This window comes from Elephantulus edwardii, unplaced genomic scaffold (assembly GCF_000299155.1).
Source record: "Elephantulus edwardii isolate Elephantulus edwardi_28Jun2011 unplaced genomic scaffold, EleEdw1.0 scaffold00440, whole genome shotgun sequence".
In the NCBI taxonomy this organism is placed as follows: Eukaryota; Metazoa; Chordata; class Mammalia; order Macroscelidea; family Macroscelididae; genus Elephantulus; species Elephantulus edwardii.
This window is the reverse complement of record NW_006400190.1, coordinates 132,975-147,373: the sequence shown is the minus strand read 5'-3', so window position 1 is coordinate 147,373 and position 14,399 is coordinate 132,975. Positions and strand designations below refer to the sequence as shown.

Sequence of the window (14,399 nt, the reverse complement as noted above, 5' to 3'; positions counted from 1 at the left end):
AGAAGCCAAAACAAAGGGAAGAAATTAAGGAGCTGAATAGAAGATTTCAAAGGGCAGCTCGGGAAGACAAGGCAAAATATAATGAAATGTACAAGGAGCTGAAGTCTTAAAAGGACCAAACTTGTTCAACATTTCTTAAGCTGAAGGAACTACAGAAGAAATTTAAGCCACAAGTTGCAATGCTTAAGGATGCTATGGGCAGAATACTGAATGATTCAGGAAGCATTAAAAGAAGATGGAAGGAGTATACAGAATCACTGTACCAAAAAAGAATTGGCTGACACAGAAGAATTTCCAGAAACAACATGAGCAAGAGGCAGTGATGATAGAGGAGGAAGTGCAGGCTGCTCTGAAGGACTTGGCAAAAAATAAGCCCCCAGGAATTGATGGAATACCAATTAAGGTATTTCAGTAAACAGATGCTGCCTTGCATGTGCTTATTAAGTTTTGCCAAGAAATCTGGAGGACAACTACTTGGCCAGCTGACTGGAAGAAATCCATATTATTCCCATTCCAAAAAAAGGTGACCTGACAGAGTGTAGAAATTACCAAACAAAATCACTAATATCACACACTAGCAAAATCCTGCTGAAGATTATCCAGAAATGACTGGAGCAGTACATTGACAGAGAACTACCAGATTGACTATAAAAAGGGATTTGCAAAAGGTTGTGTGGATTACAACCAATTGTGGCTAGCCTTGAGGTAAATGGAAATCTTTAGATCACTTGATTGTGCTTATGCGAAACGTAAACTTGGACAAGAAGCAGTCCTTAGAACAGCAAGGAAACATTGCATGGTTCAGAATCAGGAAAGGAGTACATCAAGGTTTCATGTCCCCATACCTTTTCAATCTGTATGCAGAACAGATCATTCGGGAAGCAGGGCTTTATGAGGGAGAAATGTGGCGTCAAGATTGGAGGAAGACTCATCAGCAATCTGCTATGTGATGACACAACCATGCTTGCTGAAACTGAAGACCTGAAGCGCTTGCTGCAGAAGGTCAAGGACTATAGTCTTCAATATGAATTAAAGCTCAACATCAAGAAGACAGAGATCTCAACACTGTGCCAATTGACAGCACCATGATGGATGGAGAAGAGATTGAGGTTATTAGTAATTATAGCGTGCTTGGTTCCACAATCAACACTCTTAACACCAACAGTCAGGAAATCAAAAGAGTAATTGAATTGGGAAAATCTGCTTTCATGAACCTCTCCAGAGTATTGAAGAGCAACGATGTCAGTCTTAGAGGCAAAGGTGCACTTAGTCCAGTCCTTTGTCTTCTCAATTATGTGTTATGCTGGGCAATGACTAAGGATGCCAGAGGAAGAATAGATGCCTTTGAGTTGAGGTGCTGGAGAAGAGTCTTGAATATACTGTCAAGAAAACAAGTCTGTTTTGGAGAAGGTGAAACCAAGTTTCTCCTTGGAGGCTAGGATTTTTAAGCTCCGTCTCACATACTTTGGGCATGTGGCCAGGAGAGATTGGTCCTTGGAGAAGGACATCATGCATGGAAGGGTGGAGGTACAGTGCAGCAAAGGAAGACCCTGAATGAGATGAATTGATACCCTCTCTGGGGCAGTGGGGATTAATGTGTTTGCATTAGACTGGCTCAGGACAGGGAAGGGTTCAGAGCTGCTGTACATCGCAGGTGACTCACACATAACAACATACTATATTGGTTGGTTTTTATTTAAGCCTCTTCTTTAGAGTCAACAAGACCTTGATGGGGGACCTCTGTATTTAAAAGTCAGTTGTTAATATATTTTGGAGGAACATTGTTCTAAGTGGTACAGCACTCTTCTGTCAGTTTTCTGTAGTGAGGTAACCTGGCATTGCTGTGATGCTGAACCGGGTGCCATTGGGGTGTCAAATGCCATAATGGTTACCTGTGGTGGAAAGTGTCTGATGGAGCTCCCAGTTTAAGACAGATTTGGACGCAGGAATGGCATCCACTTCCTAAACAACATGCCTCTGGAAACTCTATGAACTTTGATAATTGACGGTAGTTATTGAAAGGCTTCAGGCCTTTTGTTCACAGGGTTGCTATGAGTTGTGCTCGACTCAACAACAATCAACAACAAGAAGCTGTTCCCAGCATCCCCTCTGCCACCTGTCATCTGTAGGATTCATAGTGATAACAGTCTCTTACTCTTGATACTGCTTTTTTGAAACTTTTTTCCTTTTTTTTTTCAGTTGATTTACTTGTCTGGTTAAAAATTATTAACTTAGTGAACTTTTTTTAAAAAATTTTATTATTTTGTGTGTGTGTGTGTGTGTGTGTGTACCATCAAATCGGATCTGACTGGCTGACTGGTACAGGAGAGGAGATTGTCCCTCCTTCTCCAGCAGAGCATCTGGTGGATTCAAACTGCACACCTCTGGGATTGCAGTGCAGCTTCTTGCCACTAGGCCTTCAGACCTCGTCAACTTAATGAACTTTTAAAAAACTTAACTTCTTAGTGAGCTCTGGTGGCTTAGTGGCAAGAAGCTGCGCTGCAATCCGAAAGGTATGCTGTTCAAATCCACCAGATGCTCCACTGGAGAGGAAGGGGTAAACCTCCTGTGCCAATCAGATCCAATAAGACGGGAGACACACACATACACTCTCTCTCTCTCTCTCTCTCTCTCTTTGATTTTCAGATAGTCTCTTTTTCTTTTGATCAGTTTCTACTCTTTATTAATTCCTTCCTTTAATTTCTCATTAATTCTGATAGGATATAATTTATAATACTGCATGTGTTAAAGACTGTGCATGAACATTTGCCCATTGAGGTGCGTAGATCTGAGTTTTGATCTGTGTGTGTGGTAATGTGTCCATCACAACAATGCTAATAAGAAACAAGTTGTTCACAGGCCCATCATGTCCATGACCCTATATCCCAGCAGCACCCAAATGTTTTGCCCCTCAGTTTTTCTTGTGAGAAAACCATTATTTTATTGATAACTTTGAAAAAAATTTTTAAATTTACTATTTTTGTGTGTACCATCATATCAGATCTGACTGGTGCAGGAGAAGATTGCCCCTCCTTCTCCAGCAGAGCATCTGGTGGACTTGAACCTTGTTAGCTCTGGGATTGCAGTGCAGCATCTTGCCACGAGGCGACCAGAGCTCCCTATTTTATTGATAATTTTTAAATTTTGGTTTTTGTTTCTAAATTGTCTGCCAGTAGTCCTGAGGGCTCTTTTAGTGGTCACACTGGGTGACTGCTGAAGGTTGGCTTTGGTCTGTCCCCTGGGTGACTGCTAAGATGTCACCTGCACCGTGCTGGGTGGCTGCTGAGGGCTGTCCGAGGTGTGTCCCCTGGCTGACGTGTCAGGTGTCTGTACTCAGGTGCTGAACAGGGAGTGTCCCAGCTCTCTATCCATTTTGCACCTCAAGTTTTAGTAGACTATTTCTAGTTTGGCAAGTGTAAATATTTTGTGTTTAATTTATCTAGTTTTTGTAAACGGAAAAGTGAGATGATTGCCTTGTACCTTTTCCCTGGGACTCCTTGAGGACTCCTATGGGATTCACCTATTCTGAGTTATATGATCCAGTGCATTTTTGTGTTTTACAGTACTTTGAAAGCCTTGCCCTGTTCTATGATATGTCACAAAGCTCAGAAGTCCTGTCCCATGATGGCCTGTTCTGCGGCTGCCTTTCCCATAAAGCATCAGGCTTTGTGTCTTGGGCTCTGTGTCCCTATGCATCAACTATTAATTCAGGCTTCAGTGTATTTGGTCCATCATTGTCCTTGTGCTGCCTTAGAATCTGGGGGAGCAAGTATATGTCCACCTGTGTGCTGACCACAGACCGGAGACTCCTGCAGCAGCCAGGTGACTCAGGTGTGACCCCTATGTGAATGTGTTGGATGTACTACCATGTATTGAGCTGGATTCTGTTTGTGGGACCTCTGGAGTGTGTCCCCTCCACAGTAGTCTCACGAGGTCTCTCGGGCCTTACAGCTCTGGGCACTGTGCCACTCACTACTCCTCTTCTGGGTTTTTCCAGGAAATTGGATACAGTATATCAGGTGGGGTCTCTGGGAGCTCCATTCAGTGTGTGGTGCCACCCTCACATGGGTTCAGCTGGATGGTGGTGTCCCAGACAGATTGTGTGGGGTGCCCCGTCCTGTGGGTCCAGCTCGAGGGTGCTGATGTTAGCACAGTACAGGTGGAGTCCTGCAGGGCATGGCCATCCTGCCTCTTGTTGCCTGTCTGGTCCTCACGTGACATTGTCCTTTCTCAGTATGTGTGATGTGAGGACAGTGCCTCCATTACCCTTGCTGAGCTCCTAGGGAAGGACTGCATGGGCACTGGCCTCACAGGGTTGGCTCCCTCGCTTGATAGCCCTTTGGGGGGCGGCAGAGGGAGACCAGGTTCAGTGTCTGCCACATCAGTGATGCTATCTCTGTTTGCAGACTACGTCTACTTCGAGAATTCCTCGAGCAACCCGTACCTGATCCGGAGGATTGAGGAGCTCAACAAGGTACAGTCCCCCACCCCCGAGTGCCGTTAACTCCCTTCCCTGCTCCTACCCCAGAACTGGCCCTGAGCAGCAGGTGAAGCAGACCTTCCTTGCCATCTGATTTCCCAGGGCAGGGGTGGGTGCCTGGGCCTGCAAGACACCCTGTGAGTGTGCGCTGGCCCTGGACTGCTACCACCTGTCAGCTGAGGTGATTTCATCCAGTGTCGTTCACCTAGGCTTGGTGCTTTCCTCCCTGGCACCCCAGTAGTGAGCCCTGGAGGCTACTCTAGTACCTCAGCTACTCCAGACCCCAACACTTTGAAATTGCTGAGTGCTTAGACCCCCAGAGTTGGTATATTCTTTGGGATCTTTTGGGGTGGTATGACTTTGGATTTCTGGGACCAGCAGGAACCGAGAGATACAGAAATTGGGGTGCTTTGTCAGACTTAGGGTCTTGTGGCCTGTGACTCAGCTCTGATTGGACTGTGGCCTGAGAGGATAGGACTTTAACTGTGAATAATAGATTAGAAAAGAGCAGAAAAGAAAATCCTGGCGAAAGAAGAGAAGACAAGGAAATAAAAGAAAATGAAAACCCAAACAAAACAATAGTGTCCTCAGAAAAAAGGAAAAACTGTATGTGAATGTGCCTATGAGCCAATAATGAGTTAGTAGAAATTAAAAATTTATTAAAAGATTTAGAAGATAAAGATGAGGCTGTCTCCTCAAAATGACAAAAACGCCTCAAAAAACACTCAAAAAAGAGACTGTTGTTGTTAATTGCTTCTGAGTTGAGCATGACTCATAGGGCCCTGTGAACAAAAGGCCTGAAGGCCCTCTACAGCCATTGACATTTATCAGGGCTCATAGAGTTTCTGGAGGCATGTTGTTTAGGAAGTGGATGCCACTCCTGCTTCCAAACCACAGAGACTAGGGGATTAAAAAAAGGGGGTGAATCAGTTATAGAATCATTCCAAGAGGCCACAATTAGGGGTTAGAGAAAGCAAGATTCTTGTCAGTAGAAAGAAGAAATCACCCGAGAATTACACAGTCTCTCAGCATTGAAATGCTTGCATTTATAGATTCGAGGAGCCTACTTTAAGGCTGATTTTTTTATGTTTCATTACATAGAAGAAAATACTGTACATGATTTTAGAGACTAAAAGCATCAGGAATCAGGTTGCAAGTGGTGTTTTTAGCAGCAGTTGGGAGGTGGGATTTGAACTCGAGAAGTGTGAACAAGAGGGTTTTTTTACCCAGCTAAACTGCCCTCAGGTGTGAAGGTGGCATAGTTACACCCCAGTGTTTCTCTTCAAGGTATTTCATCAGGAAGCACATGGGGGCAGAGGCTTCAGTCCATCAGGCAAGCAGGTAGTTGGGGCTGGGAGGTCGACCAGTGACGTCTCCCAGAGGAAGGGATTACCTCCAGGAGCTGTGCAGCTGGGAGCCTTGTGGGAGATGGAGGGTGAACACATAGAAAACGCAGCAAATGGAAAAGCAAGGGGAATGACTTATTAAATCAGGAATCAAGTTGTACAGGAATGGAATGGAAGGCTTGGTACTGCATGTCACATTGGTTGGTTGGGCTGTTTTAACAGATTAAGTTGAAATTGATGATTTTGTGGGAGTGTGTTGGATGTAGTAAGAATTCTGTGATAGGCTGTTTGTTGGCAATGTGGTTTTACACTTGTGAAGTCAAAACCCGACAGTTAAAGCTTCTCGGAAGAGAGATCCGAGTTGGAAGATTTATCAGGTGAGATCGAAAGGAGGTTCTTGCTTTTCTTTGTAAGTTCCGTGGATCTCTTTGACATTTTGTAGGGATAGTAGGGGGCTCTACAGGATGAGGAGTTGTATACCAATCCAAAGGCAGGCAGTTTGAATCCATGAGCTCCTCTGAGGGGGAAAAATGAGTAGTAAGCACTTGTGTATTCACAGCCTCTGAAAACCAGCTGGAGGGTCAGCTGTGAGTCTGTCTGTCCAACTCAATAGCATTAAGTTTGAGTTGTTTTGAATTTTTATATTACTTTGATAAAATCTTGATTTTAAAATACATACTGTCTTTACCCCAACAGTGATGGTTGTATAAAGAATACAGTAACCAAAACAGGAAAGGTCTGAACAACATAACAGAATCTTACTGAATTATAAGCCAAAATACAAAATAACCGCATGTCCTCATGATGGGAATAAAACGGGGAAAGGAGCCATCTCTGGGGTGCTACCAGTGGCCTGTGGATCAACATGCTCAAGTTTTATTGTGACGACGACAACACTTACCTCACCTGTGACTCGCCGTGTGTGAGAAATACATGTTGCAGAGGCAGGAAACACGAAGAGAATGTGAAACACTGCTGTCAGAAGTGGATGGGAGAGTGGGCTCAGAGCCCAAGGGACAAAGCAGTGGCTGCATTTCACCAAGGAAAAATGCCTCTGTATCTCTTATCCACTCCTCCTCCAGCAGGTACCATGATCCCACCTCCACCCAGTCTTCCGGGCCCTCCTAGCCCTTGTGTGATGCCAGCACCCCGTATGGGACAGCACCCCATATGGGGGCAGGGGGCTCATATGATGCCAATCATGGGTCCTTTTCTTCCTGGAAAGAGACTACCCAAGGGAGGCCACATGCCTGTGACACCTGGGCCCCCGTGGTCAGGGCCTCTGCCTGTCCCATGGTGGTGCCAGACAGCCAAGGCCAGAGGGCAGCTTCTTTGTGCTACGCTGTAGTTTTCTGTTCCTTTTACTTCTTCCTAGGAGGGAACAACATGACGAGGAAGGACTTGCTCCCCTTTTCTGTCACAGAGAGATTAGTTTTAGGGTGGAATAATGGGCACAGGATTGAAAAGGCACTTGTTTATGTTGTGACATGTGAAAGTAAAATTGTCAACTCTGAGTTTAAAAAAAGAGACGCCTCTGGTATAGAGGAATTCCGGATAAATTATGTCAGTCTTCACCTTCGAGGAGCCGGAATGGGAAGCCAGACCTCAGCTTGTGATGAAGGTCACCATGATGAGTCCTTTTGATCACACACACCATTGACTTGAGGTCAAGGGCACAGCACCTTCTCAAAGCCAGAACCCCAGAGTATTGACAAAAAAGGAACTGAAGTGTCAAGGTCATCTGTGTAATCAAGGACCTTTTGGAAAATGCCCCACCTAAGAGATGCCTAGGAGATGTGATGACCCAGGCCATGTGGTGCCTTGGGTGGGATCCTGTAAAGAAAAAGCACTTTGAGCAGAGATTAAGGACGTCAGAATAAAGTATGAACTTTTGCTATTAGTTTGCTACCTCCAGTGGTTCCTTGTGTCACTGTAAGGTGTTGAAGAGGGGAAGTGTGGTGGGTGGAGTATATGGGACCACTCTGTATGCACCACTTTTCTCTAAATGTAAAATGGTTTAAAAAACATAAAGTTATGTTAAGAAAATTGTCAGAGCCTGTGAATTTATGTTTGGGGCTTGGATTCTCTAGAGGTGCCTATTGTCAGACATTACTATTTTGAGTCCACTTGGTTTATTGTTAACCCTTGTAAACATAACAGTGACCTGATAGAATTGTGCCGGCGGCAGAGTAGTAGCTGGAATGGTGGGTCCCCTTCCCGCTTCTCCTCTCATAGTTCTTGATTTTTTTTGAACTTTAGGAACAAGATGCTGTGTTTTCCCTCAAAATGTTGACTTGATATGCATTACAGTTATGGTATGTCCAGAACATTAAAAAAGATAAAATCTTTATTATATTGAAAACCAGTATTCTATGAGAAAAGTTTCTGGAGGTGAGACTGAGAGGATGGAAGGGACCCTGTGCTGGGACCTGGAGGTCAGAACACATGGTAGGGGGGGCCACATGATCCCTGGAAGGGCCAAGAGACAGTTGAAAGTGAGGCATTGTCTGCAGTGAAATTGGGAGTTGAAGTTGTAGGGGATGATTCCTTACTAGAATGTAGGGTGACGGGTATTCTCCACCAGAGTGTGGTCCCGAGATGGCACAGGTCCTCCAGGTTCCAGGACAGAGGGGAGGCCCCTCAGGGGGATGGGTGGACGTAGCCTGAGGCTTTCCTCGGCCTCAGGCCCCCATCACCCACTGAGTGCTGCTGGGGGGCGGGGGGGGGGACGAGGAGAGTAGCAGATACGGAGAAGAAGGTGCCAGCTTTGGGATGAAGGCTCAAAGGCAGACACTCTTCTCAGGGTCTTCCTGATAGAGCAACTGAGAAGTGCTCCCGTGTGTATCCTCCTGAATAGGCAGGGAGAGCCAGTCCCCGGCCCCAGCCTGTGGGGCCCCTTTTAGGTCTGAGGCTGCCCAGACCAGGCTAACCAGGGACTGGGGCCCAGGAGGTGTGCAAGTGGTACTGGGCCAGCCTCTTACTGGTCCTGGGACCCTAGCCACAATAGATGTGTGGAGCAGTGTCCTCACCGTAGTGGCCCGGGGTTGAGGTAAGAAGGTTCTAGACCACACTCAGTACCTATTTTGGTGAATAAGGTTCACCAAAAAGTCTTGAAACACTGGAGAAACCATGAACTGGTCTGGATTTTGCCAGTGATCAGGATGGCAAAACTACAGGAAGAGGAGATGCTAGAAAACTGGGCATGACGTGCTGCCCAGTGCTTAGACCATCACATGCTTGACAAGACCCTGAGAGGCCAGAAAGAAGCAAGGAACCATCTGGAGTAGACTCTGGAGAGAAAGGTGGGCCCCATGGTCTTACCTGGTCCTCAGGCTGGTAGTGGTTGGGTGAAGTTCCACATGGCAACAGCTGTGAGTCTTCAAGAGCAAGCCTGCATTTGTGTAATCTTGGAAGCCAGAGAGGAGAGGTCATGTTAAACTGTGGGGCTTTGAGTGGGGACCCCAGAGACAAGCTGGTCCTGCCCAAAAGCTGCTGTTTGTGGACTGTTCCCTAGGGGATGGAGTCAGTGGGCAGGTCTCGCATGAGGGAGCTGGTCAGGAGGAGGAGACCTTGGGCAAAGAAACTGAACATTTTTAGCCAAAGCATTAAATAAGAAAGAACATTAGTGCTGGTGGTTTTACTGTGATGCTGTTCTGACCCAGCTGTGCTAGCAGATGGCACTGATAGTCACTGTCCCTTGTGGTTTTGATACACTTCCTATAGCATATTAGGGGCGTTTTTATAGGATCTGTGGCTGAAACACTAAATTGTTTTACTGTGATGTAACAAATACTTTGAGAAACTTAAAAAAATTATTTCTAGTCTTCACCAACTAAAAGAAACGAAATCATCCTCATCCTACTTTCCTGCAAAGAACGCCGTTTGGATCCTTGGTTCTAACTGCCCTGCTTCAGAACTGACTCCCAATTCCTTCTGCAGGGGATTTCTTAGGCTGCAGATTGAGCAGAGATTACCAGCCTTTCTTTCAAGGTGTGACCTCTGGGTTAACAGCAGGGTTCTCTGTGGTCAAGGCCACAGAGGTCCCTGTAATCTCAGTTTTACAGCCATTGAGTTGGTTCTGACTGGTGACCCTCTGTGAGATTCCTGAGGCTGTAAATCTTCATGAAGAAACAGCTTATCTTTCTCCCAAGGACCTGCGGGTGGTCTTGGACCACTGGAGATGCTCAGCCTTTGAGGTTAACAGCACATCTCACGCCATAGTGCTCCTCTGTGCTTGATACCTAAAAACTCAAAAACTCCTTGCCATTGAGTCAGAACTGACTTGTTGCTGACCCTCCAATGAGTCTTCAGAGGTGGTAAATTTGTACAGAAGAGATTGCCTATCTTCTGCAGAGCCATTGACAGGTTGCTCTAACAGAGATACACCACTTTTGTGTTAACACACCTCCTTATCCACTAGGCCACCAGAGCTTCCCTTGATGCTTGATTATAGAATGAAAATGTTTTGGCTGGTTGTTTAGAAGAATGCTCTTCTTCATTCTCTTGATAAAATTTCATAGTCCTGATTGTGTTAACTCAGCATTCTGGAGTACAATTACCTGGCCTACTGACTGGAAGAAATCCATCTTTATTCCCATTCCCAAAAAGGTGACCCAACAGAGTTTGGAAATTATCTTATGATATCACTCATATCACATGCAAACAAAGTCTTGCTGAAGATAATACACAGATGACTCAAACAGTACATTGACAGAGAACCATCAGAAATACAAGCTGGGTTTAGAAGAGGCTGTGGCACTAGAGATGTTATTGCCAGTGTCAGGTGGATCTTGGCAGAAAGCAAAGAGTACCAGAGAGATATCTGTCTGTGTTTCATTGACTGTACAAAAGCATTTGATTGTGTGGATCACAACAAATTGTGATTAACCTTGAGGAGAATGGGAATCCTAGAACACTTGATTGTGCTTATGTGAAACCTATACTCAGACCTGGAAGCAGTCCTCAGAACAGAGCAAGAAAACACTGTATGGTCCAAAATCAGGAATGGAGTAGTGCATCAGGGATCCATCCTGTCTCCATATCTTTTCCATCTATATGCAAAACAGATCATTCGGGAAGCAGGGCTTTGTGAGAAGAGGAATGTGGCATGAGGATTTGAGGAAGACTCGTCAACAACCTATGTTAATGCAGATGGCACAACCCTGCTTGCTGAAACTGAAGAAGACCTGAAGCGCTTGCTGCAGAAGGTCAAGGACTGTAGTCTTCAATATAGATTGAAGTTCATCATCAAGAAGACAAAGATTCTCACCACTGTGCCAATTGACTGCACCATGATAGATGAAGAAGAGATTGAGATTGTTAACAATTTCACTTTGCTTGGCTCCACAATGAACACTTCGCACCAGCAATCAGGAAATAGAAAGATTAATTGCATTGGGTAAATCTGCTTTCAGGGACCTCTCCAGAGTACTGAGAAGTAACAATATCAGTTTAGAGATTAAGGTGCACCTGAACCAGGCCATGGTCTTTGCAATTACATGCTATGCATCAGAGAGCTAGCCAGTGACGAAGGATGACAGAAGAATTGGTACCTTTGAGTTGTGGTGCTGAAGAATAATCTTGAACATACCATGGGCCGCCAAGAAAACAATTAGGTCTGTCTTGGAGAGTGAAACAGAGTTTCTCCTTGGAGGTTAGGATTTTGAAGCTCAGTCTTACATACTTAGGGCACGTGGCCAGGAGAGACTGATCTTTGGAGAAGGACATGGTGCTTGCAAGGGAAGAGGGACAGCACAGGAGAGGAAGACCCTGGATGAGATGGATTGATACAGTGACTAGGGCAGTGGAGGTAGATGTGTCTGAGAGAGCTTGGCTTAGGACAAGGCAGGCTTCAGAGCTGTCGTACATTGGGTCACTATGAGTGTCGCGGGGGACTTGACAGCACATAACTACAGCAACAACTGGGAGCTTACTGCTAAGGCATTTCTCTGTCAGTCTAAAAGTATGGGGTTCAAATCCACCAGCTTCTCTGAAGAAGAAAGGTGGGCAGTCTCTACAATTTACTGCCTCTGAAAACCTGCTGGAGGGTCAGCTGTGAGTCAGTTCTGACTTAGTGCACCCATCAGCACCTCAGGGGGCCAGTTGTCATCGTTGTAGTTTTATTTATTGTGAATTCTAAAGCAGCAGAAATGGTTGTACTTCTAATTAATGCCTGTGACGTGAGAAGTTGCTGAGGAAGGCTCTGTCTGAAAACCTGCTGCCTCGGAGGCACTCAGTTGGCTCTGTGTTACATATTGGATTGCTGATCAGAAGTTGGGCTCTTGAGATCTGTCGACTGCTCTGAGTAAGAAACACACACGGTCTTGGAAACTCAGTGGAGGGCCACCTGGAATTGGGGTTTTGGATTTTGGAGAGGGAGTTAAAAAAAAATTAAATACCTTATTAAAGGTAGTTTTATTTCCTGCTATAAATGCCAGTACAGAATTCTGTCATCCCATCCTCATTTCTTTCTCCAAGTCCATGCTTTCCGACTACTGATCCTTCTTCCCTGTTCCAAACTTTTGCATTCTAGTCACTCAATACTATCAAAGTATCTTGGTTGCATGTTTGATTTCCGACTACAAAAGGAGGTAGACGTCATCTGTTTCCTCCTCTTTGGCTCTGGTTGCTGGTGCATATATTTGAATGATTGTACTATTAACAGGTCTTCCTTGTACACATATGGATAATACCCTGTCACTCACAGCATGTTTCAAGATGGACCTGACAGGGAACTTTTTAACTGTGAAAATGACCCCATTTTTCCTTATCTTTTCATTTCTACTGTAGTAGATCGTATGATTATCTGATTTAAAATATCCCAGACCAACCCATTTCATTTATGTATGTATGTATGTGTTTCATTTCCTCTGAAATAATCTCTTATTTTTCTACATTCACATGTCTCGCATTCCAGTCAGTAGTGTATGTTTGCAACTGTTCCTCCTCTTTGATTCCCAGTAAGAAGTCTCTGCCTTTGGTGCTGTATCTGCTGGTCTACTCTAGAAGGGTGCTCTGTTGCACATAGGGTTTTCTCAGGCCTGTTATTTAAGGAGTGGATGGCCGATCCTTCTCCCTGGTCTGTCTTAATTTGTCTACTTAACTCTAGAATAATATTTGATGGAAAAGAATTTTGCCCAAAAGACACACGAGAGACTTTTCTCATTATTCAGGTAACGGATCAGGTGTTGGGCCTGCCCACCACCCTCTTAGGCACCTGTGTCTTGTTCCCTCCCCCCTCCCTGCTCTGCTAGCATCCAGCTCAGTTTTCTCTTCTTGCCCCTTCAGCACCTCTGACCCCCTTATCCTGACCAGGCTCGGTTTGATGGTTCAGGCTTTCACTCACCTCGATTCACCCACTTTCTCTCCACTCCCCTGTGATGTTCGCAGCACAGGCTCGACGTTCTCCTGATGACATCCTCTCTCTTGTCCTCCTTTGTCTCAGAAGTGGAGTGAGACAAGGGGAACCAACATAAGCAGTGTTTCTTTTGTCCACTGTCCTTGGTCTGCAGAGTTGGATGGCCAGGATCCTCAGCTGTCTTCTCAACTCTCTGTGAAGTAAAATCAGCCATTATAAAAAAACAAATAAACAAAACAAAAAAAAAACAAACCAAAAACCAACCCAGCTATTATACACATGGAGTTCACCTGATAGTCTACACAGGCATCAGATTGACTACATCTGTGGAAGAAAGTGCCGGAAAAGCTCAATATCAGCTATGGAAACTTGACCAGGTGCTGACTGTGGTGTAGACGTGAACTTCTCATATGCAGATTCAAACTGAAGCTAAAGAAAATCAAATCCACAAGAACCAAAGATTGACCTTGAGTCTGTCCCACCAGAATTTAAAGATTATCTCTTGGGGAGCTCTGGTGGCCTAGTGGCAAGGAGCTGCAACTACAATTCCAGAGGCGAACGGTTCAAATCCACCAGATGCTCTGCCGGGGAAGGAGGGACAATCTCCTCCTGTACCAGTCAGATCTGATTTGACGGTACATGCACACAAAAATAATAATAATAAAAAAATATTATCTCAGAAACAGGTTTGAGGCTTTGAGTATTATTGAGGACCAAATAAGGACCATTGAGAGGATGTCAAGAATATCATCCATGAAGAATGCAAAATGTCATTACAAAGACCAAGGAAAAAGAAAAGACCAAGGTGGATGGCAGAAGAAACTCAACTATCGGGCCTTCAGGAAGCCAAAGCAGAGGGAAGAAATCAAGAAGTTAAGGAGCTGAACAGAAGATTTCAAAGGGCAGACTAGGAAAGACAAAGCAAAGTGTTATAATATGCCAAGAGCTTGATCCAGAAAATCGTGAGGAACACATTTGCTCAGCATTTCTGAAGCTGGAAGACCTGAAGAACAAGTTTAAGCCTCAAGTTGCAATACTTAAGGATGCTGGAGGCATAATGTTGAATAACCCAGGAAGCATCAAAAGAAGATGGAAGGAGTGGAGGACACAGAGGCACTATACCAAAAAGAATTGGGTGGCAGAGAAGAATTTCATGAAGCAACATATGATCAAGAGACAGTGATGAGAAGGGTGCAACAATGAAGGAATGGAATCC

The 14,399-nt window shown here is 44.9% G+C and overlaps 1 protein-coding gene across 1 annotated transcript in view; it reads left to right on the top strand.

Moving 5' to 3' along the window:
* Positions 1 to 3,773: 3,773 nt before the first annotated feature.
* The window catches only part of MTA1 (metastasis associated 1), a 44,171-nt gene continuing 33,545 nt past the window's right edge, over positions 3,774 to 14,399 (top strand). The window contains exons 1-2 of the mRNA XM_006902696.1: positions 3,774 to 3,831; positions 4,407 to 4,474. Of these exons, the coding sequence (XP_006902758.1) occupies positions 3,774 to 3,831; positions 4,407 to 4,474 (126 nt within the window). The remainder of the gene's footprint in view (positions 3,832 to 4,406; positions 4,475 to 14,399) is intronic.